At 41.1% G+C, this 25,511-nt stretch overlaps 1 protein-coding gene across 1 annotated transcript in view; it reads left to right on the top strand.

The window, feature by feature from the left end:
* The window catches only part of dhx34 (DEAH (Asp-Glu-Ala-His) box polypeptide 34), a 102,165-nt gene that overhangs the window by 43,286 nt on the left and 33,368 nt on the right, over positions 1 to 25,511 (top strand). Inside the window, exons 13-14 of the mRNA XM_034168519.1 lie at positions 10,167 to 10,433; positions 10,630 to 10,821. Of these exons, the coding sequence (XP_034024410.1) occupies positions 10,167 to 10,433; positions 10,630 to 10,821 (459 nt within the window). The remainder of the gene's footprint in view (positions 1 to 10,166; positions 10,434 to 10,629; positions 10,822 to 25,511) is intronic.

Here is a 25,511-nt window from a genome sequence, read left to right as displayed (position 1 = left end):
GGTACCACTGGAATGCCTGTCAAACGAGGGAGACTAAATCTCACTTGCAGTGAGAGATAGTCAAATATGACATTTTGGCCAACAAACAGTTTTTAATCTCAAAATTTACAAATCTCAACATTATGAAATTTTTGTGACAAATTTCTGGAAACAAACTGATGCTATAATGCAGAGCTTTGAAAATATTGGTAGAAAAAACTGTTCTTTTAACCTCTAGTGGCCTACTTTGTGGGTTAAATTGTATATTTAATGGCTACCAGACACCTTGTAATAAGGTGTTTTTGCAGTGTTCTGTGAAATTACTTGGGAAATATTTTTGGGTGTGCTTCAGGGTTTGGCAGAAACTTGTAAAAGACTATGTGGTGTGATATACAATCATTCCAACTTAAATTATACGTAGACCTATTTTAAACAGGCTTTGTCCATCTGCTCTATCCAAAATTTGGGTCTCGGTCATGGATTATTTGTGACAGAAAATGGTACTTTTGAGCGTTTCTATTTGCCATGGCCATCATTCCATTTTCACGGTTTTGCCCTCTTGAGGTGTGGACTCACTAGACCAACAAGACCCTTGGGGAGGAGTGCTGCATCCCTCAACTGTGAATGCCCAAAAATGTTGCATCAGGATCATAACCAGAGCTAGACATGTAGGCAGTTTACTATGTTACATAGTTCTTGTTTGCTGTGCAATTGAATATATCCAATATAAACTACATACAGTGGCCCTAGTGGTCATTTCCATACCGTGGCAATGGTATTGAGAGAATCTCAGATGCAGTTTAAGTGCAGATTCTGAGTTTGCAGTAATATACCGTAGTTTAAAAGCTTGAGTGACTTTCTCTAGACAAAACAAGATTGTCTTTTAGCTCTCTAAAGCTTTCAACGTTTAAAATTACTGTGATTACCTTAACCTTATTACTGTTTCCTTAAACACTGAGGTCAGACTTGGATAATTGATACACCTGTAAGCAAAAGTACAATGGAAACATTTGGAACCTGTTTAACAGGTGTGACAAGTCCCATACTCATTCGTGAGGGGACATGCAGAGTCATGCACATCCTGTGGCACAGCATGATAACATAGGGTGGGTGGTCCTTTACTCTGCACATGGTACCTCCCTAACTGAAATTGGTCACATTTTACAGCTGGGTGAGCATCATGTTCCAGTGCCACCTGGGGCTTGGAATGGTAATTTTCTTCATAGAAGGTCCAAACAGGAACTACAGAGTACAAAGATTTATCCATTAAACTTAAGCTAATATTTTAAAAGCTGTTGGATTAATTTGCATCGGCAAAGTTTGCAAACAGCTAACAAAAATGTTTTCGTTAAGAGCACTTACGGGGAAAAATGCAGATCATGTTTTCATTTTGAAGACATCTGAATTATTGTATGCCAGTTCACATTGTGATCGTCTTTAGGGTCCTGGTGCGTCCCGTCTTACTGTATGGTTGTGAGACTTTGGTGCTAATAAGTGAACTAAGGCTAAGCCTGGATGTCTGGTTCTTGGTCTCTTTGGAGCATTCTTAGGGACTATGTTAACTTTGTGTCAAAACATTCTTGTTATTTAGGGCAGTGGTTACCAAACGTTTTAGATATTTCAAATTATTTTAACTGTCATTTGCTTAATGTAGGATTTATAAAGCATTGTAGCTGAAGCATACATAAAAATCCTACAGCAACAACCACATTCATCTCCACTGCCATGCCCCCCACTTTGGGAAGCACTGACTTGGGGGGGACTCGAAGCATACTAATGCATTGTAAGGGAACACCAACTATGACACTTTGGCCACATTTCTCTTGGCATGATCCGGCATGTCGGTGCTTTAACATTGAGGACCCAGCAGTGCGAGATGGTCATGGGGATGCCCATGTATCACCTGGCTGCAGCAGATAGATGGTTACTTTTGAGACATGGGGATGGACTGTTGGTCTGCCTGGGTGGTTGTTTTTCAAGGCAGTTCCATAGTGTGGTGGATGCGGTAACATGTTTCACCTGTGCATGCTATCAGACGTGACCTGTTAGGTTGAAATAAATAAATTAATTGAACACTTTTAAAATGCAGCTGGGGTTTAAACCCTCAATAAAATGGTTCACTGCACCAGTAAAACCAGCATCTTATACCAGTAACAGCACTGACAGGTTTAGTTAGTGACAGTCAAGCTTGTCTTTGTATTTAGTTTTGAGCCTCCAGCCTGTGCCGGTGTCATGAGATTGTATCAGTGTACCTCATTTGTAATAGACTGGTGTCCTGTCCAGGGTGTACCCCGCCTCTCGCCCTATGACTGCTGGCATAGGCTCCAGCCCCCATGACCCTTAATTGGAGGTAAGCTGGTATAGAAAAAGTATGGATTGATCATCTGTAGTATTTCTGTTTCTCCATGTTCCTTTTGTCACCTCCAGCAATTACAGGCTAAAAACGTGTTTAAAAAAAGTCAACATACAGACAGTCACTGAAAAAAAATCTTAAAACATTTTATTGCTCTATTAAATGCAAGACTTGATTGCACTTATTTACATGGTACAAGTGTATTTTTGTAGTCACTGTGCAGATTATTAAGCATTCAGTATTGTTTGTCTTCGGCTGCCTCGTTGTCCAGGGTCACTGCAGCAGATCTGTACTGGTTTCACAATCTTTGGTTTCAGCTTTGCATATGTGATATTTTATATTACTTTTCATTGAATACTTGGGTGTGTTGTAGTGTTGTCCAGATCCTCATCATGGGCTCTGATGAACTGTCTACATTTGTACGTATACAATTACAAAGAATACACGTCACAGCTTAGACAGCGGTTGAACGAGTTCTACTGGGAGTGACACCTCTGACATGCAGTTATTTGTGTCTGACTTTCACAATTTCTATCAATTTCTGCCTTGTGGTGCTCAGCAGGATAATTAGGTACAGGTGATTCATCACTATTAAATTACTATGACATGAGCCATGACTGAAATTTAGAGCTCTTGACAGTTTATGAAATGTTAAATCATGTAATGATGATGCATCAGATCAGCAGTTCATTTCTGCTGTATACAGATTGACTGGACCACTTGGGGGGGGGGGGTTGCTGATACAGCAAGCAGCAAAGAAATAACTCAATATTCTAATAAAACAAATAACTGAATATTCTAATAAAACAACTAAACCAAAACTGGCAAGAAAGAGAAAGATAAAAAAGCACAAAGATATGAAGATTGAAAATCCATTTGGCCACAGTATCTATGATGTTAATGTCACTTGTAAAGCTGAAAACAAATGCTGGGATTAATATTGGCACCTGAACTGGTTATTGTCTGTTGGCACAAACATGGTGTTCTAGTCACCCATTCCCAGTAAAGTTGAACCTTCAAGACTATGGTGGTCCATTGGCTGTGGCAGGCACACTGGGAATGACCCCACTCCCCCGTGACAGGATGAGAGTGGATGTTCTGATGTATCCCTGCTTGTCTTCTCAAGAGTATAAATAAGTCAAAAGCCTTCATAATGGTAATCAGATTGGTTTGTGACATCACTCGGACAGAGCTGAAATCGAAGAAGTTCGGTCAATAGGTATTGGGACAGTTAGCTTTGTAGTTTTTTCCCTCTGTGCATCACCACAATGGAGTTGAAAAGAAACAAGATGTATTTGTAGTGTAGATGTTGATTTATTTTGAAGGTTTTAACAAAATAATCACACTTACCAAATCACAGCCATTTCTACACACTCTCTCCATTTTCAGAGCCCATAAATAATAAGACAAACTATATATAAGGATTGTTTTCAATACAAATCATGTTTCCAGCACGTTTTCTTTAAAAGGTCGAGGGTTGGCAGTGGCACCATAAACACTCCAAAAATCACTGAAAATGTCTTGGATTTAATTTACAGCAATCACTAAGAAATACAGACTGTATGGTACTGTACAGTAAATCTGTCTCGAGTAGGCAATTCTCAAAACTGAGTGACCACGCAAGGAGACTAGTGAGGGAAGCCATCTAGACAACTCTGATGGAGTTGTAATAGCATAAAATATTACTATGATCATGTGTTTTACGATGAAAGCACCAAATTTGCGCACACATTGTTTGGCAATAAAAAACAAATTGTTTCCCAAATCTGCTCCACTATACTTCCCTGTGGCTGTGACTGGAAAACTGTGCATTGTGCAAACTTTGATGCACCAACAGCTTCAACGATTTTCATACATGGAAAAGAAATTACATATCGAATTGAGTTTACATATGGCAAAACTGGTCAACTATATCTGAAATTCACATCTGTTAATACAACTCCTCTTTGCCACTCCACAGGAGAGAGGCAGTAAACATAAATGGCTGCAATTCCTAACCGGTTAATGTGATATTTTTTGGTAACCCCTTGAATTATAGCTGTAAGTGTACACTACATGCACATCTTGGTTGTTTCATGTCAACACTAATGTGGTGGTATTCAAAGACAAAAGTGTAAAAATTGTCAGTGCCCAAATACTTTCGGACCTGACTCCAAGGTTCAGCCTCGACTACTTCAGCCTCAGCAGCATGCTCGACATCGCCCTCTGGCGGCTCCGTAGTGTTTATGTCGAACACAACAACAGGTCAGCGCCGTCAGTTCCACGCGGTCTTCTGTCGACTTTACGCCACAGACGATGACAGAAATGCATTGTGGGACATTATGATGTTAGGCTTCAGAGTGTCTCCATCCATTCTGCTGACGGACCGCAAAACCACCCATAAGGAAAAAACCGGACGTCTTCGGCAGCAACAAATCTGGAAAACAAAGACGACTTATCGGCACGGACACCATCATGTGCGTCGTGTTGGTGGATAAATGAGTCCTACCAGTCTGGCAGCTGTCCGGCTTTGAACATATGCGTCCGTTTTGTCGTCCAGCTCCGCGATCTTCACTAAAATTCGCCTCCTTCGTCTGCTCTTCTCTTTCTGAAGATAGCAACTTCCTTCTGAAGTTCACCGTTTTCTCCTCCAGATCTCTCGTCTCTTTTCTAACATCTGAATGTTGATAAAACCACAAAAAAGAACAAGTAAAACAACCTCATACACTCCCTCCATTGCGTTGTTTCCGCGACGCATGATGACGCTTATGTCGCACCTGTGACATCACGCACGACCCGGGTTCTGCGGTGCATTGTGGGTACGCTACATTTTCGGCTAAGTAAATTGCTGGGTAAGTAAATTGTTCAACTTTTATTAATAACCTGTAAAAATTTAATAGAACAAAAACATGACCAGGTACTGCGCAAAAGTAATGTCATTTTCTGTGGAGTATACAAAGTAATCTCCTTTTGTGTTCAATTCACACTTAAAGTAAATCAGAACTCTAAAAATCTGATCAAATAAAATATTTCGATTATTTTTTAAAGAAAATCATGATTTTTTTTCCTAACCTGGTCTGACTTTAATAACTATAAATGCATGCAAGTAATACACATTTTCTCATATGGTATTTATATGTGTAATTAATGAGCAGCTTTCTATTTTTTCCAGTTTGGGTGCAACATGTAATCATGTAGCTGCACTGCTCTTCAAAGTGGATTATGCCTGGCAGAATGGTCTAACTACTGGTACAGACGGTTGCCCAGTTCCAGATCACCTTTTTTAAAGTCCCGCTATAACGAGCCGTAATGCAACTGAATGTCCTTATTGTGTATTGTTGTATTGGGCATTTGGATGTTATCTAGCTGAAAAAGTCTGGATGGGGTAGCCCTTCTACTTAAAGTGTGAAGCCACATTATAGTGCTGCAAATATTTGCCAGAAATGGATCACTTTGCCCGGTTCTGGATCAAGACACTCTGTCACTTTGGGGCATTCCTGGCATCTGGCTGGAGCCCTTCTAATGCAGAATGATACACACTGTCTGAGAATGTGTTTTGAACACAAAATGATATAAATTATACTTTATACTAATTAAATGAGAATTTACTTAGTTTCGCAAGGCACTGTTACAGTTTTTACGAGCAAAAAATGGAGTGTGGAGGTGAGATTTCTCCCGAATTAAAAAGTAAAAGCCCCCACATTCATGCCCATTCGTGATGTTGAGATGACCCCCTAAGTACATGGCTCACAACTACAGACACGAGGCTGCTGCTTCAGTGATCCACAACTGGGAAATTTTCGCGCCGGCGATAAATGCGTGCAGCAATTAAACAGCAAGACATAACACACTGACATTTTCTACCCAAGTAAGTAAGTATTTTCCCACTCTAGAACCAATGACACAGAATGGCTAACTCAACTTTGCTTCCTTTTAGAGATTGTTACTTTAATACTTGCAGGAATGAGTGAGAGAGGAAAAGCGTGCACACCACAGACACGGGATGTTTTGATTCCTCTGCCGATCACAAGGATGGCTGGATCCATTCGAGCTTGTGGTTGTTTGTAGACAAAACATCAATCTTTCCATTGGTACCAAGTATTAGCTTATTCACGCTGATTACGAGAAACGACGGCGCAAATACTACAGCAGTGATCCGGAACTGGGCAAGTGACTGTAATGTCCTCCCTTGCACTTCGAAACCCAATGTGTGGAAGACACCTGCTCCAAATAATCTTGAGAATGTACAGTGCCAGGACATGCTTTTGTAAAACCTCATTTCAGGAAGCCTAATTCCACCAACTCCACAGAAGCTGCTAAAGTATCTAGGGCTCTCTTTTCAACTGTGAGGAGTTGTAAGGACTGTGAGAGCCCAGATCTGGACGAGCTAACAGCAGTTTTGTACCCTGTATGTACTTTGGGCACTGCATTTCAGTAAGCACTAGGAGATGTTAAACCGACATACACACCAGAAACTGATGTCAGTGTTGCGAAACGTAGGGTGGTAGGGGAAGGTTCCGCCCTTTTCACCTGTGATTGACTAGAAGGTGAGCAGCAGTAGAAGTCTGTTTTGAAACATTATCTGATCCTCGAGCAGGGCAGATTGACAGCTGAGCAGAGATAAATGTTTTAAAAGTGGTAAATATATCTGCAAAATAACTATTAGGCTGTACTTGGTTATTGCAGGTGAATAGTTTATCAGTGGTTGCCCACCATCGCATCTTCAGTAAAGTTACTATCCTAGTAGTGAGCAAACTAACATTCACTTTATCGATGCTGACATTTCTGCTCGACCCCCACATGGCTGCTTGCAGCTATATACGTATATATTTTTTATGTATTTGTTTTTGGCTGGCTCCTGCACCTTAATTTGAATATGTGCACAATCCCAGATTAAACAAGATATACATTTATCAGTATAAATAGTCATTTCTATATTGCAGTTATTATATTTCATGTCAACACATAAATGCAAGCATCTGTTTTTCTTTGTTTCTTTTTGATATTAGAATTCTGTAATCTAGTAATAAACTGTTACAAACTGGTTACATTATACATGCTCAGGCCTTATTTCCCTAGACTGTTGGTTTCTTCCTGAATGATGCCTTGAAAAAGTTTCTGGTGACCCAGTGTATCTTACTACCAGTCACCTCATTATTACTTCACATAATTAACCCATTTAAGCCCAAATTTTTCCCACACATGAAAATATGTAAATCATGTGCCATTAGTTTCCATTTGAAATGATCCATTGTTATTTTTTTTTATTATTTTCATGGAAAAGCAGGTGACAAGGTGTTTTTTTTATGGTTGGTCATAATAGTGACCAGTGGGATAATGTATTATTAGGGTTTTCCATGGGCAATTGACACATTTCTCTGTGTGGTCCTCAGTATTTTATCATATTTCAGCCAGAGATATTTTGAATAGTTTGTCTTAAAACACACCCCCAACCCCCCCCCCCCCCCCCCCCCCCCCATTCTATAGACTATTCTGACATGTTCGGCCCACTGGGGTGGGTGTGGGGGAGGTATGTTTATGATTTCGATTTGCGTGTGTTGAATTCAGCTGGGACAAAGTCATAGTCCACATTTCTGAGTGAGATATTTATACCCCACCAAGAATCTTATTAAATTCTTCCAGCAGTATGCTCTCCAAATATGCAATATTATTGACTGTTGTATTCTCCATCTATGCAACCATTCCCCTCCAGAAATATTCACATCTCGTTCTTTTTCCAGTTTCTGATTTACATATAATGTTGTATTTCCTCTTGTCTCCATTAGCTGCTGGTGTAATGTTTCAGTTATCCTGATTTTGTCCAAGTTTACTTTAGGCCTTATTTCCTTCCTGTATTAATTCTGTCGTTTTAAATATCTGAAGTGGTCCTGGCTGCACAATGAATAATTTTGTTTCATCTCCTGGAACCAGCGACTCCCATTTACACCCCCCCCCCCCCCAAAAGTACAGACTGATCATCCCTGTACTGTTTATCTACAGGCCTGCACAGCCCCATTCCACTATATCTATTCCACAGTAAATGTAGCTTTGCCCACTCCCTTACTTCTTACAGAAGTATTTTTTTCTTTTGTTTTTATTGTTGTTTATGCACCTATTACTTCTTCAGAAGTATTTTCTTTTATTTTTGTTTATGCACCAATGACACCAGATCAAATTCCTTGTATACAAGAACTTACTTGGAAACTCTTTAGTTTGAATCTTTTATTACTCTACACAATGGTGTTATTCTAGCTGGTATCCATTGGTTTGACTCTCTGGTCAAGAGTGTTGGGACTAAAGTGTTTATATACTACCCAGTGAAGTAGTCTGAGTTCTTGCTCTGATTTATATTTTGTACGGTATTAAATAATAATTTAGTGTAAATTGAGTAAGCGTGTTTACCTGTTTATAAGAATCTTTTGTTTCATCTTTATCTCAAGTAGAACAGAATTTTCCTACCTTGTGCATATTCCTCTAAATGTTTCCTTTTTGCCTCATAATCCTTGGTACAACAGGAAATTGCTTGTCTAATTTAAATCTTGGCATTCAACCATCCCATACAAACCTTGAATAAGTTTATCCCATGATGTAAATTGTTTCTCAGGTATTTTGATGGGTAATGATGGAATAAATAGAGAGCCGTCGAGGAATACTTATTTTTATAGCCTCTGTTCCTGAAGTAAAATCCAATGAGAGGACACCCTGCCTCTCAGTATCACTCCTAATGATGTTATCCACCCCACTGGGCTTTTTATGGAGAATCAAGTCATTGTCACTCTAAAAGAACAGAAAAAAAGCAATTTTTGAAATGGATTTCACAATATTTCAAGTAAATGAAAACATTTCACTCATTCTGGAATGAATTTACTTATATTGTGATTCAGTCTTATATATATTTTTTTTTTAACTCTTTTGGACATGATTAAATCTTTAAAAATGCCATTGTCTATTTCCAAAATAACACACTTGGCTCACATTTACATGTCAAGGGTGGATTCATCCATTGTTGTGTATTCTTTTTGTACAGATCATTTTAAGGACTAATCATGCAGGATACAAATGTACAGACTCATCATGATTTGTCAGAACCCAAGACGGTTCAGGTTAATTTGTTTTGCCTGAAGAACACCACAACACACCTTAGTGTCACTAATGAAAAAGTTATTTAAAAACCCATCACGTCCGAGAAGCTGGAGCCAAAGAATTTTCTTCAAAATTAAATGTTTGATTATCAAAAGGCTGATATTTATTTTGATTTACAAATGTTTTTGATGCTCTTTTGTGACTGCTTAATGGCAGCTGTGCTGCTCTGTGTGCACTTTCACTTCTGAGATCTGATGGGAATCAGATCTCAGAACTGTAGCAGGTGCATGGTGTAGATACAAAGTGATAGCATTGATTGTTTTTGAGTGGGCTTCGACCCAAACTGGCTCGGATGAGACTCGCTCATCTATGTTTTTGCTGGCCAAGCCCTACAGCATTACCGGCGGAGAAATTAACAGCTGTCCTATAAAGGTAATGAAACGCTGGTGTTAGACACCACCGCTAAGTAGTAGACGCTGGCAGCCATGTTTGTCCAGCAGATTACTTTCATTGGCCATGTGATACTTTAAATTTGATGGGAATCAGATTTCAGAACTGTAGCTGGTGCAGGACTGTGGCTTTCCTCATTGTTGTCCTGCAGGGTAACTCAAGTTGTGATGTGCTGTCACTATAATAGACAGCTAAAATAAAGTCTTTGCTGCTGTCCAAATATAAATAATCTTAACTGTATCATTACTGTATCAATAAAGATGTCGCTGATTCCCAATTCAGCTGTTTTCTAGCATGATGCAGTACTGTCATTTCCCATCAGGCCTTGCTGCTGGTCGCAAACTCCGTGGACAGTAACGCTGACTGCACCCGTCTGGTGGTGGATGGCTGGTTGGAGCTGGAGCTGAAAGAGGCAGAGGAGGCCCTGAATGTGCTTTCAACAGCCCTCTCCCTTAGGGCTGAGTGGGAGCGCCTCATACAATCCCATCTGGGTCAGGGTCTGGCACAAGGACCGACGGCCCAGGGACTGTCCCGCAGAGCCATGGAGAAGCTGATCGACCGCCTGGTTCACTTCCTGCTCTACACCGAGGTACTGATGTGATGTTTTGCTGTCTGCAGTCTAACCTGCAGTTGTCTACTATAAATACACACTCCATGTACCACGCGAGTATTGTTACTGTGCCAACACGGTGGATATAAGCAGGGTAGAATACCAACACATGCTGAGTGACTGTAATGCACATTGTGTGTTTTTTAAATGACCTTTCTGTTGATTTCCCTCATAGGTCACTTACAGCCTGCGCCGGCTCACAGCGTTACAGACCCAGAACCTGTATGTTGGTCCTGTACCTGAGCCAGATCAGACTCTTAGTGGGGCTCCAAACCCAATCCCACTGTTTCCAGGTGTGGAGGCAAAACCAGACCCCTTTAAAGGTGGCCTCTGTGTAACCAGCTTCTTCACCTACAACTGCCTGGCTGTGAGTCTGTCTGCTGCACTGAAGTCGTGTCATAGCAGTTCAAAATACACACACAGTTATTTACACTTAAGACTTATGACTTTTTGTGATTTAATTGTTAGCTGAAACCTCTGAAATAACTCACTGTCATAAAGCTACTGTATTTAGTAACAAATAGAGCACTCGGCGTGCATACATACATCTGCCATGAGCCCTTTGCACTGTAAAAACTAACTAGAAGGGACAATAATTAAGTGCAACACCCGTGTCTTAGAAGTTTCACATGGATTAATGCAAACTGATCATTATGACCCAGTAATATGTGGTTCCTTGGGGCCTTCACATTTGATCACTCTTAACCATTTTAACAACCCTTACACCATGTTTAATGTATATTGGCCCAAAATTGTTGGACTTGAAACTGTAATGACCTTGTCATGGTCTCTCAGCACCTAAGGTTATGACCAATTGAAATGTGATGATATACAGTTGTGCTCAAAAGTTTACATACCCTGGCAGAAGTTCAGGGTTTTTTTTTTTTTTTTTTTTTTTTTTGTGGCCATTTTGGCCAGAGAATATGAATGATAACACAAAAACTTTTTCACTCATGGTTAGTGTTGGGTGAAGCCGTTTATTGTCAAACAACTGTGTTTCCTCTTTTTAAATCATAATGGCAACACAAACTACCCAAATGACCCTGATCAAAAGTTTACATGCTCCTTTTCATAATACAGTGTGTTGCCCCCTTTAACATCAACAACAGCGTGGAGTCTTTTGTGGTAGTTTTGGACAAGGCTCTCTGATGGTAAAGCTGCCACTGAATATGTCTTGGAGTTTATTTACAAAGAAATACAAACAGTATGGCACTTTATGGTAAATCTGCATGGAGTAGACAGTGCTCAAAAACTGAGTGACTGTGCAAGAAGGAGAAGAGTGAGGAAAGCCACCAAGACACCCAGACAACCCAGGAGAAGTTACAGGCTTATGCGGCTGTGATTGGAGAAACTGTGCACAGTGCAAGCTTTGCATTTTGCATCACTACTCTTAGCTTCATAGTGGAGTAGAGCAGAGAAGGATTTTCTTTCACCAAAACAGATCAAATCCAGGCTTGCATTGCAGATGCAAGCTGGCGCTTTGTCAAAATTTTCAAACTGTAGAAAAATGTGAGCGAATCCCAGCGACAACCTCAATTCGTCCGTATTCCATTTTGCTTTCTGCTGGACACATGGAATTCAGTAAACTGTTTAGATTAATCTTTGTCAGTTGTTTGGGGTCCATTGCTGATCTAGTTCACATCTATGTTGAGATACAGTGTGACCCCAAAAAACAAACAATAAAAATTGTTATAAATCCTACAAAGGTTGAATGTTGAGGAAGACCATTGTTCCAGTCGTCTTCCTCAACATGTTTTGGTCAATCAAGGAAAAGACATTTTGCTTGGAGGCCTCTTTCACTAACAAATCATACCATATGGAGCATAATTTTTGAAAGGACATGAGTTTTAATTAAAATGACCAAGATAATTGAAACTTTGGGGAATGATCGTACACAGACTTTGTAGGATTTATTACCATTTTTGTGGTTCTGGAGTTTTTTTGGGTCACCCTGTATAACGACTTAAAGGTATATGATGGAAAATTGTTGGAAAAAGATGGAAACGTTCGAGTCTCATGGGTTCAGGTTTGGTCTGGTCTGTTAGTGGTAATTATTTGGCAGTGACACGTTTGTGCTTTAATCTGTGATTACACGTCCTCTTAGGGAAGATGCTGGTGCTCGGCTCATTATTTAACCTGGTGGAGCCTGTGTTGACGGTGGCAGCAGCCCTCAGTGTGCAGTCACCTTTCTCCGCAGCACACAGCACAATCCCGACTGCACCACAGCCCGCCAGCCCCTGCACAGCAATCAGGGAGACCCCTTCACACTGCTCAACACCTTCAATGCCTGGATGGAGGCCAGTGTTCTAAAACATTATTCTGAGAGTTGGCATTTAATGTCAACAACAGGTTTCAGATTCTGTAATTGTGGTGTCATGTCATGATAACACTTTATTTGGGCCTCATCAGGGGAAGGCAGAGAGAGGTGGAGGCTCAAGGAAGTGGTGCAGGAGAAGAGGGCTGGAGGAGCAGCGTCTTTATGAGATGGTCAACCTACGTAGACAGTTCAAGGTGGGTTAAGGAAACCTACCACATGAAACAAATTTACTGTCGTTGCTATTTTTCAAAATATTTCTTCCCCTCTGCGTCACAGGAGTTGCTGAGGAGCCATGGTCTGCTGGAAGTAGAGTACAGTGCTCCTTCTGATGGTGACCGTGTGCAGCGTAGAGAGAGGCTGACTGAGAGGAGAAAGCTACATCAGCTGAAGAGACACCACGATCAGCAGGAGGGCAGCAAGCGTAAAGTCCTGAGGATGGATGAGGGACAGGACGGAGACTTCTCCTCAGGGTCAGACACAGAGGACACAGGCAGGCGCAAGAAAGATAAGGACGGTTCTGGAGAGAGCATGGACATACAGGTGAAGTCTGAGCGGAGTGGAAGTTTGCATCAAAGAGCAGCTGCACTTTATTTCAGTTTTTAGGAAGTTATCACTTTGGATTTTACTTTTGTACTGTTTTCAGTACAAGTCATTCTTTCATTTTCTATTCTCCTTTACTCCAGTCAAGGGTCATGTGGGGGTGGGGGGCCTGATCACCTGGAGGGAACCCACGCAAACATAGGGAGAACATGCAAACTCCACACAGAAAGGACCATGTGGGAAGTGAGCCCATGACCTTCTTGCTGTGAGGCAACAATGCTGCTGCCCAACAGTATAACTCATTGTAGTTTATTAGCTGTTTCAGCAACCTTATATGGGTCACCAAGTAACTTCAAAACAAGTAAAGAAATAAAAACTCCACACACTGAATTTTATGCCCCCCCCCCCAAAACAAAAAAAAAAAATGTTGACAATAGAATCCAGCCTCAGTGTATCATGGCCATGATAGCCATCCCAGGGTGGTAGCTGTAGCCAGGTAGGGGTCAATGAAGAATTACACAGAGGTCAAACTTTAAAAATGCTCCAGTCATGTTGAAAACTATATCACATTATTTGTCTGATCATAACAATTCCAAAAAAGTATAGTTTGGACTATCTATGACTGAATGTTCTGGAGTTGTGGAGTAAAAACAGCAAAAATGGTGACAAAGGTCAGTTTCAGTTTGTACAGGGGGCAAAAGTAAGTTGTTTCAATATCAGTAAAAATTATGCAAATTATTGTTTGGGTTGATAGAGTTCTAATAAGGAATAGTTTGTACCATCTGTCATGCTTAGTTACCACGTTACAGGGTAACATATGTCACATGTCGTAGAATCCAATGGACGTCAACCTTGTACCTTTACTTTGGAGACCAAACATTCAACACAGTCAAAACTATTCCATTTATTAATCCTTTCATTTCAACCAATAATTTGCACAATTTTTTACTGAAATTGGAGCAACTTTAACTTTTGACCCCTGTACAAACTGAAATTGACCTTTGTCACCATTTTTGCTGTTTTTACTCCATAACTTCAGAACATTCAGTCATAGATAGTCCAACCTTTACATTTTTTGGAATTGTTATGATCAGACAAATAATGTGATGTAGTTTTCAACATGATTGGAGCATTTTAAATTTTGACCTCTGTGTAATTCTTCATTGACCCCTACCTGGCTACAGCTACCACCCGTTGGATGGCTATCATACATTTTTCTATAGGCCATGGTACACTGAGGATTATAAGTGTTATTTAGTCACCTTCAGTGATACCAATTAGGTCAAAATCGATGACTGGCTCATGGACTATCTAAAATGTTTTTGAAACTTGTTTATGGACTGTATCAAAAGGGAGACATCATGATGTATGCTAAATGGAGTCTCAACACATCACCAACCATTTCAAACAAATGGTTTTAAATGTTGCAGTTGATTTTTTTCCCCCTGTGGTGTTGAAAAGTACGAGGATTTCAGTCAGCGCTGTGCACTATGTGTTTTAAAAAGAAAACATAAGATTTCAACTACATTTTCCAGAGGGAATTTGATAGGAGACTTAAGCCTAGATTTGCCCAATTTTCTTGTATAAAAATCATTCTTTGGCCCACTCCAGCATGAAGCTGTGACTGGTGATGCAACATTCAGAAGTTGCATAGCTTCTTTGCATGGCTTTTAAAATCACAACCACAGAAGTCTGTAACTCGTTCAGATTTTTTGGACATGTTGGTGGCATCACTTTCCACCTGGTCCGTTCTGTGTGGAGTTTGCATGTTCTTCACATGCTTGTGTGGGTTCCCTCTGGGTGCTCTGGCTTCCTCTCACTTCTAGAGACTTGCAGGTTTGGTAAATTGGACATTTTAAATTGATGGCAGGTGTGAGTGAGAGTGTGTATTTGTTTGTCTGTCTACATATGTCTGCCCTGTGATAGCTTGGCGTTCTGTCCACGGTGTACCCTGCCTCTCACCCAGTGACTGCTGGGATAGTCTCAGCTCCCTGGTGATCCTTAATTGGAATAAACTCGTATGGAAAATGAATGAATGAATGTGGTGATGCACAGAAGCAAAAATGTTCACGGTCCACATAATTATGGACCTGACTGTGTACATATGGTAAGTACAAAGTATAAAACAGAAGATTTGCAGAAGCCTGAAGCCTGACATTAATTTATGTCATTCTCATTGTATACTTAAGTGACATTTGCAGTCTTACACATCGATGAATGATCACAGTCAGTTGACAACAGGAAGGAATATCGATTTGAAATTCATTAAAAAGAAAATCATCAAAGCTCACCAGATCTAAGTATCTGGTAGGAGTGGAACAGTACATATATTTGTGCCAAACCGTCATGGTAATGATGTTATGGTTTGGTGCTTGCAGTCACACAGAATACACAGTGTAAAAATCTAATGCAGAACAAAATTTCACACAGGTTAGTTCTTTCAGGATACCTCGTAGTTGGTCACACTCATTAACATGTGAGTGGAAACTCATGACCCTCCTGCTTCTTTTAAACCAGCAGTATAGCAAAACTTTGCATTTCCTCTGACATAAGAGGTGGCTTGGACGACGGGGGCATTATTTGGCAGTTATTAGGTGTGTGACTGCTCACTGTTTTCTTTTGTCACCACAATTCACAGCAGTTTCTCACAAACTCCCTGATGCATTCCATGTCACTTGTATATATCGCTGTCTCTCTGTCTGTCCCCCCCCTCTGGAATGGGGGGGGGGGGGGGGGGGCGCAGAGGAGTCACCAGACCAAGGAAGAAAAAAGTTGTTTGTTGTCCTTCCCCTGTACCAAAACGTGATGTCCAAACCGAACTGTTGCTTTTGTGTTCTGTCCCACCCCTGGTATTAGGTATTAGTCACTAACCCCAGTTCAGGAATCTAAATGGCAATCAGAGGAGAAAATGTCAGGTTGCTACTAGTTATCAATACTGTTTATTTGCTAACCATTGTTTTATTATTAAAAGGTTGTTTTCTTCTTTGCTTTGTAGCCAGATGTGGAAATGTGTGACATAATTCTAGAATTTGTGATTGGTGTTTGCTGTGAACAGGATGTGAAGTTCAAGTTGCGACACAACATGTCAGAGCTGCAGGAGGCGGTCAGTGTGAGTCAAGACTTGTCCTCCCGACAGCAGAGTCTGCTCAAGCTGCTGCTGTGCCGAGGCCTCTACCCTCAGCTGGCACTGCCAGATGAACACAACTCCACCCGCAAAGACTCAGAGCAGGTCGGTGTGCGCTGCTGAACCCCTCATCCCTTACGTTTGAGCTCTGGCACACAGAGTACATGATAAAAAGCACATTATACCTTTAAAAACATCATCTGTATAGTGAAAAGTTTATGTTAGGGAATGTTGGTATTGGTCAATACAGCATTCCTTTAAATTTTGATGGAGGCACTTGACAAAATGGTAATGACTATAACTTGTTCCATATTGTGATTTTCCATGGTGCAGGTGTTTCATACAAAAAATAAACAAGGAGTAGTGATTCACCCGACCAGTGTGTTTGCCAGTGATCCAGAGGTGTTACATGTTCCTGAGGACGACACCATAGAAATGGGTGAGTTTCTTTTACGTCCTGGATGTCAACCACTTAGACAATCTGTGCATTGATCCATTCCCACATCTCAAAAGTAGCCATCTATCTGCCACAGCAAGGTGACACCCTGAGGTACCCTTGGTCTTCTCCAACCACTGTGGTCGTCAACACTAAGGCACTTGTGTGCTTGGTCATTGCCAGAGAAATGCACCACATGGACAAAGTGTTACAGCTGGCCACAAGTGACACTCTTTATCTGAGTCAAATCAAATCAATTTTATTTATATAGCACCAAATCACAACAAACAGCCCCAAGTCCCCCTGTGTAACTGTTCATTCGACAATAAGTCATTCCAGCTTTACTCAAAAATCTTCCAATCAGACCTAGTGCGAAAGAAGTCTTAACCTTTGACTTCAGTCTTCACCAACGGTCACTGGTTAGCATCCAAGTCTCTCAACCTTACAGTAAGTTTCTGCAAAAATATCTGCATCACCAGACACCTCTGTCCAGTGACCTTTTGACTCCATCGCTCTTTTGGAGAATGATGGCTTCCATTTTTTCAACAGTAGTCTTATTTGTTCACTGTTAAAACAGACACGTTGCTAGGCCTGTCACAATAACAAATTTTGCTGGACGATATATTGCCTAAGAAGATATCATGATAATCGATAATATTGCGATATTATTGTTGTGATTATTTTAAGACCATTTTATGCCATTAATATGATATAACAACTAAAACTACACCCCTTCAAACACTTGTTTTTCAACTGTGTTGAATGGCTGCAGAGCTGCACGGTGGCTTAGTGGTTAGTACTGTTGTCTCACAGCAAGAAGGTCATGGGATCACTTCCCGCTTGGGCCTTCCTGTGTGGCATTTGCATGTTCTCGCTGTGTTTGCGTGGGTTCCCTCCGGGTACTCCGGCTTCCTCCCACTTCTAAAGACACGCAGGTTAGGTGAATTGAAAACTTTACATTGACCATAGGTGTGGATGTGTTTGCCTGTCTACATGTGGCCGTGTGACAGACTAGTGTCCAGTCCAGGGTGTACTCCGCCTCTTGCCGTCTGCCTGTTGTGATAGGCTCCAGCCCCCCTATGACCCTTGATTGTAGTAAGCGGGTATGGAAAATGAATGAATGGCTGCATAGCAAACTGGGGGTGAGTCTCTCCATATGCGGCTGCAGTTTTTGTTCCCACTTGGGATGCGGCTGTTTAAGGTGCATTTTCAGCTTGGTTGCATTTCCAGTTTTCATTACCTCTGTTTACAGACAAAGTCAACATACTGGCTTGTTAGCATTGGGTTCTCCTCGCTCACTCGACTTCAGGCTGAAATGTTCCCACACTGGCACTGTGGAATTAGGCTTTGAAACCAAGTCTGTGTACTCTTCAAAACTTTCTGCACTCGACTCATACTGTGGCACACTGTTCAGTGTGTGTGTGTGTGTGTGTGTGTGTGTGTGTGTGTGTGTGTGTGTGTGTGTGTGTGTGTGTGGTGTCATGCCTCACACACAGCAGGCTAAGCCCACAACCCCTCCTCCAGCAGACAGCAGGCTGAGAGGGACAAAAGAAGCAGCACGACTCGTTGGAATGTTTATAACAACAAATGCACATGTAAAGAGCAATATATTGATGCCAGAAAAATTATCATGTTCATCTTTATTTATCAAACAATAAGTTGATATATCCATTATCGTGACAGGCCTACGTGTTGCAATGTGAGACCTCCGTTACCACCTGTAGGTGTGAATGCTCAGCAGAATACATTGTCCACCATTGCTGAGCTTTTGTTTTGTGATGTACTTTCACCTTTTCCTTTTCTTTCATATCACAGTTTCATTTTGTTGTTGTTTTAAATTTACATTATTGTGATTATAGCTCATCTGTTGACACAATTCATGTGTCTTTGCCCGTCTTTTCTGCCTGCAGGACCTGAGCGGAGGGACAAGCAGCAAACACCAGCTGGTAGCCTTGTCACTCGGTTGGAGACCAACAAGCCATATTTATCCAACTGTGTGCGTGTCCCTGCCCTGCAGGTTAGTACCAGAAGTGAGGCTTCCCTCCTCCCTTCCCCAGTCTGCTGTGTTTTTAAAATTCCCTCTCTTATTAACTTTATATTATGAAGTTTCCCACTGACATAAGCCTGGCAAGTAAACCAATCACTCCTTTTGTGCCAACATTCACAGGTACAGTTTTATGGAAAAGTTTGAGCACCCCTGATAATTTTCATGATTTTTCTTTATAAATCATTGGTTGTCTGGATCACAAATTTCAGTTAAATTATATCAGATAGCAGACAAACAGTAATATTTGAGAAGTGAAATTAAGTTTATAGGATTATAGAAAGTGTGCAATAATTCTTTAAACAAAATTAGGCAGGTGCATAAATTGGGCACCCCAACAGAAAAATACATCAATATTTGGTAGATCCTCCTTTTACAGAAATAACAGCCTCTAACTGCTTCCTATAGCTTCCAATGAGAATCTGGATTCTGGTTGAAGGTATTTTGGACCATTCTTCTTTACAAAACATCTCAAGTTTGTTGGTTTCTGAGCATGGACAGCCCGCTTAAATCACACCACAGATTTTCAGTAATGTTCAGAATGTTGTACTTGTTCCTCTGCATGAATGCCTTAGTAGAGTTTGAGCAGTGTTTAGGGTCATTGTCTTGTTGAAAGATCCAGCCCTGGCGCAACTTCAGCTTTGTCACTGATTCATGAACATTCTTCTCAAGAATCTGCTGATATTGAATGGAATCCATGTGACCCTCAACTTTAACAAGATTCCCAGGACCTGCACTGGTCACACAGCCACACAGCAATGATGGAACTACCTCCAGGTTTACTGTAGGTAGCAAGTGTTTTTCCTTGGAATGCTGTGTTCTTTTTCAGCCATGCATACCACCCCTTGTTATGTCCAAATAACTCATTTTAGTTTCATCAGTCCACAGCACCTTATTCCAAAATTAAGCTGGCTTGTCCAAATGTGCTTTAGCATACATCAGTCGACTGCATTACAGCATCATACAGCATCTCTTTGTGCAAAGTGCACTGTATAGTTGAACGATGCACAGAGACACTATCTGCAGCAAGATTATGTTGTAGGTCTTTGGAGCAGGTCTGTGGGTTGACTATGACTGTTCTCACCATCCTTCGCTTCAGCTTATCTGAGATATTTCTTGGCCTGCCACGTCGGGCCTTAACTAGTACTGTGCCTGTAGCAGTGGTGGGCACAGATAACCAAAAAATTAACTTCGATAAAAGATAATCAGGTAACTGAAAAGTTATCTTTGATAAAGTTAAAATGATAAACCACCCAAAAATGTATTGGAAGTTACAGATAACCGATAATTCCAGTATTGTCTCCGGTACACTTGCAACTACTAACAAGCTGATTTGAGTTTTAACACCACAATCACTTCTAAAAGCATCAAAGGCAAACGACAGACCCAACAATGAGTCAGCACTTCTGCCTTTGAGCATCCTGCCCCCTGCTGGAAGCTCCAGTTTACTACATGGCTTCCAGCACAAACGCAACTGAGAGGAGCCACAAAGCTCATCTCTCTACTCAGTCACAATGCTGCCATCAGGCAGAGGTCTTGGAAAATAAGCAATGCTGACTTATGGTTGGTGTAAATAAAATGAATACTGATAGAATAACTCCATTAATGTCAATTCTGTCATTTGTGCAAAGTTAAGATATAACATATAATCTTTTAATGTTGAATTATGCACTAATTCTCAAGTTTATAACAAACACAGACAGATGGCATTCTGGGTAAAATGTGCCTCCGCTACACTGATTGGTTGACTCATTCATTCTATGTAAACCAACACGTTAATGTGAGGTGTGTTGTGTGTTGGTGTTTACAGATAAATATGTCCACCTCTCGCACTGTGCCTGTGCAAACACCGCAGACCTGTCTTGTAATATCTTTTTGTTTTGTTTTTAAACTTTGATGTCTCCCATCGAGAGTTACGTTTTGCTTCTGGAAACAGGAGTCTGACGTGTGGGTTTTGAATGTACAATGTGTGAGAGAACATAAATCGTGCACTCTGAACTTTTAGACCATGCAGTTCTGTCGTACAGTTTGAGCTGGAACCGAGTACAGTGATTGAAATTATCAGCCCAGCTTCAGGGCGAATACTGCCATGAACACTACTGGCCAGTAGATGGCAGTAGAGACCTTGAAAAACTTGCCAAAACAAAATTCCAAATAGTCTGTCTGCTACATTAAGATGCGTGTAATTTAATAAATGCAAACACAATAACAACGTCTATAAACCCAGAGAATATATTTACGAGAGTTTTAGGCACTAGAGTTTAATGCTGTTGTCCGTGGAGCCTGATCAGAGTGTCTCAAATGCATGTCTCATGTCGTGAACATACTGAGATTACCCTATCATACCCATAGTGCACCTAGACACAGCATGTCCACACTAAAACCTTAAAAATTAGCGCATTACTTTAAAACTAAAACATATATCTGATATTTTCACTTTATAAAACTTCAGACGTGACGTAATTTAAATAACTTGTCTGAAATTACTTTGTTTAAAATTTGAACCATAAGTTAAACATGTATGCCTCTGGATGACTTGGGTGATATTGCCCGCATATCAGTATGGGTTAAAAGAAATGAGGGTTTTTTTTGGTGACCAGTTCTCCATTGCCTGCAGAGGATAGAGTGATTGATTGAAATCTTAGAAACATGGTGTCTAACCAGATCCTTACTCTGGATGGCATTACCCTGACCTCTAGTAATACTGTGAGAAATCTTGGAGTCATTTTTGATCAGGATATGTCATTCAAAGCGCATATTAAACAAATATGTAGGACTGCTTTTTTGCATTTACACAATATCTCTAAAATCAGAAAGGTCTTGTCTCAGAGTGATGCTGAAAAACTAATTCATGCATTTATTTCCTCTAGGCTGGACTATTGTAATTCATTATTATCAGGTTGTCCTAAAAGTTCCCTAAAAAGCCTTCAGTTAATTCAAAATGCTGCAGCTAGAGTACTGATGGGGACTAGAAGGAGAGAGCATATCTCACCCATATTGGCCTCTCTTCATTGGCTTCCTGTTAATTCTAGAATATAATTTAAAATTCTTCTTCTTACTTATAAGGTTTTGAATAATCAGGTCCCATCTTATCTTAGGGACCTCGTAGTACCATATCACCCCAATAGAGCGCTTCGCTCTCAGACTGCAGGCTTACTTGTAGTTCCTAGGGTTTGGTAAGAGTAGAATGGGAGGCAGAGCCTTCAGCTTTCAGGCTCCTCTCCTGTGGAACCAGCTCCCAATTCAGATCAGGGAGACAGACACCCTCTCTACTTTAAGATTAGGCTTAAAACTTTCCTTTTTGCTAAAGCTTATAGTTAGGGCTGGATCAGGTGACCCTGAACCATCCCTTAGTTATGCTGCTATAGACGTAGACTGCTGGGGGTTCCCATGATGCACTGTTTCTTTCTCTTTTTGCTGTGTATGCACCCACTCTACATTTAATCATTAGTGATCGATCTCTGCTCCCCTCCACAGCATGTCTTTTTCCTGGTTCTCTCCCTCAGCCCCCAACCAGTCCCAGCAGAAGACTGCCCCTCCCTGGGCCTGGTTCTGCTGGAGGTTTCTTCCTGTTAAGAGGGAGTTTTTCCTTCCCACTGTAGCCAAGTGCTTGCTCACAGGGGGTCGTTTTGACCGTTGGGGTTTTACATAATTATTGTATGGCCTTGCCTTACAATATAAGTGCCTTGGGGCAACTGTTTGTTGTGATTTGGCGCTATATAAAAAATTGATTGATTGATTGATTTCTTCTAGAAGCAGCTCTCCTCTGTTTGCAGAGGGTAGAACTGCACGTCTGCTACAAAACATTTAACAGGTAGGTGTTCAAATGATTTTAAATTTTCTAAGTGTTTGTAGCTGTTCAGCTTTGTTTACCACGTTAATGGTCTAAAATTATCAGACAAAATTTATTCGAAAATAATTAGTCCGATAATTATCTGAAAAGATAATCCGATAATGAAAACATTATCTTAGATAATTAGCGGATTATCGGAACTGTGCCCACCGCTGGCCTGTAGTCTTCCATTTCCTCACTATGTTCCTCATAGTGGAAACTGACAGCTGGAATCTCTGCAATAGTTTTTTGTATCCTTCCCCTAACCATGATGTTGAACAATCTTTGTTTTCAGGTCATTTGAGAGTTGTTTAGAGGCTCCCACGTTGCCACTCATAGAAGAGATGCAAAGAAGGGGAAACATTTGCAAATGGCCACCTTAATACCATTTCTCATGATTGGGATTCACCTGTGTAAGGAGGTCAAGGGTCAGTGAGACTTACCAAACCAATTTTGTGTTCCAGTAGTGCTACATGTATTCGAATCAATAAATGACGAGGGTGCCCAAATTTATCCACCTGCCCAATTTTGTTTAAATAATTATTGCACACTTTCTGTAAATACTAGAAACTTAATTTTACTTCTCAGATATCTGTGTTCGTCTGCTATATGATATATTAACTGAAACTGAGACAAACCAATGATTTATAAAGGAAAATCATGAAATTATCAGGGGTGCCAAAACTTTTGCATACAACTGTATCTTAGGAGCTACTTAGTTAAAACTAATTTTCAAAATAATTCACATTTTGTGAACTTAATTTATTTTAAAAGTTACAGTTGACAAAGAAAAGATGAAGAGAATGCACTTCACACTGTCAAGATGTCGCTCTTGCTTTGGGGCCTATGACATTTGCCCCACAGGACCAAACTATTGGTTCATTGAGTTCCTTTTTTTTAGTGTCTGTTCAGGATGAGGTTGAGGGTTTCTCCACTGCAACAGGAGCTGCTGGGTGGTGTTTGTAACTCCTTGAAAACTGTGTTGCCAGGTTTGCTTATTTCAAGCGAATTTGTACAGTAAAACTTGCATATAATCAATTCAGGTGGAACAGCGAATTTTGTCCATTATAATCTAAATCCATTATATGTATAAAATGGACAAAATCAGTTATCTGTTTATAATGGAGAAGTTACAGTCAAGATGCACCGAACAGTCTACGGGGAATCCACCAACTAGTCTTACATATTTCCTTGATTTAAACGCCGACTTTGAATCAGGACCTGAGTCATTTAATGACTGGGTCAAACTTCGTCTGAAAAAATAAACTCCTGCCTGAAATGAGTGCTGGGCATTATGTGCATTAAAAAGAATTACATTTAGTTGAGTCACTCGTTTTTCTAAGTCCGCTGCAGTGTGGTACCTTAATCCTAAAACCTGTTTTGTGCTTCTTCAGCTCCATAACTCTGTGGCCATGCAGTGACGTTGATATGCATGTGACCTTTTAAAATTCAAACAAACGAGAGCTTGTGGAATCTCGCAGGAACTCAGTGGCAAGTTCACACTGAAACAGGAAGTACCAAATTTTGAGTCCACAATGAAACAGAAAATGTCAAATGTTGAACACTTCCTGGATCCCACAAGATGAGATCTCGTTGAATATCATGGGAATTGAGTGGCAAGTTGAGATTGAAATAGGAAAATGCCAAATTTGAGTCCACAGTGAAACAGGAAATGTCAAATGTTGAACACTTCCTGACATGGGTGGAGCTAGAGCGGAGGCCAGGGTTGCACTGGACTCCCCTGAAATCTGATGGGACAGAGATGATTGCCATGTCATGGCACTGCAACGTCTGGTTGAAAACATCTGCATTTTGAAATCAGTGACGTATATTGACTGCTAGGTTCCGCCTGTACAGTAGTTGGTGCTGTGTACCACAAAACGTTCTAGTCCACCTTAGTAGAAGAAGAAAAATTTTGATTCAGAGTTGAACTGAACATGTCCTTTGAACCATGGACTAATAATGACACCAAAGTTATATTGGTGAGTAAACAACCTATTCTATGCCAGAATGAGGTCCAGGTTGCTAAAAGCGGCATCCATCCATCCATCCATTTTCCTCTGCTTTATCCGGAGTTGGGTCGCGGGGGCAGCAGATCAAGCAAAGCCGCCCAGACCTCCCGATCCACACACACCTCCCCCAGCTCCTCCGGGGGAACCCCAGGTGTTCCAAGCCAGCCGAGAGATGTAGTCCCTCCAGCGTGTCCTAGGTCTTCCCCGGGGCCTCCTCCCAGTGGGACGAGCCCGGAACACCTCTCCAGCGAGGCGTCCAGGGGGCATCCGGAAAGATGCCCGAGCCACCTCAACTGACTCCTTTCGACGTGGAGGAGCAGCGGCTCGACTCCGAGCTCCTCCTGAGTGACCGAGCTCCTTACCCTATCTCTAAGGGAGCGCCCAGCGACCCTGCGAAGGAAACTCATCTCGGCCGCTTGTACTCGCGATCTCGTTCTTTCGGTCATGAGCCAAATCTCATGACCATAGGTGAGGATCGGAACATAGATCGATCGGTAAATCGAGAGCTTTGCCCCCCTTCTCAGCTCTCTCTTCACCATGGTGGTCCGATACAGCGACTGCATCACTGCAGATGCTGCACCGATCCGTCTATTGATCTCACGCTCCAGCCTTCCCTCACTCGTGAACAAGACCCCGAGATACTTAAACTCCTCCACTTGAGGCAAGGACACTCCACCAACCTGAAGAGGGCAAAGCACCTTTTTCTGGTCGAGAACCATGGCCTCGGATTTGGAGGTGCTGAGCTTCATCCC

This window comes from Thalassophryne amazonica, chromosome 4 (assembly GCF_902500255.1).
Source record: "Thalassophryne amazonica chromosome 4, fThaAma1.1, whole genome shotgun sequence".
NCBI classification, from domain to species: Eukaryota; Metazoa; Chordata; class Actinopteri; order Batrachoidiformes; family Batrachoididae; genus Thalassophryne; species Thalassophryne amazonica.
Note: the sequence above shows the minus strand (reverse complement) of the source record. Positions and strands in the feature narration are given on the sequence as shown.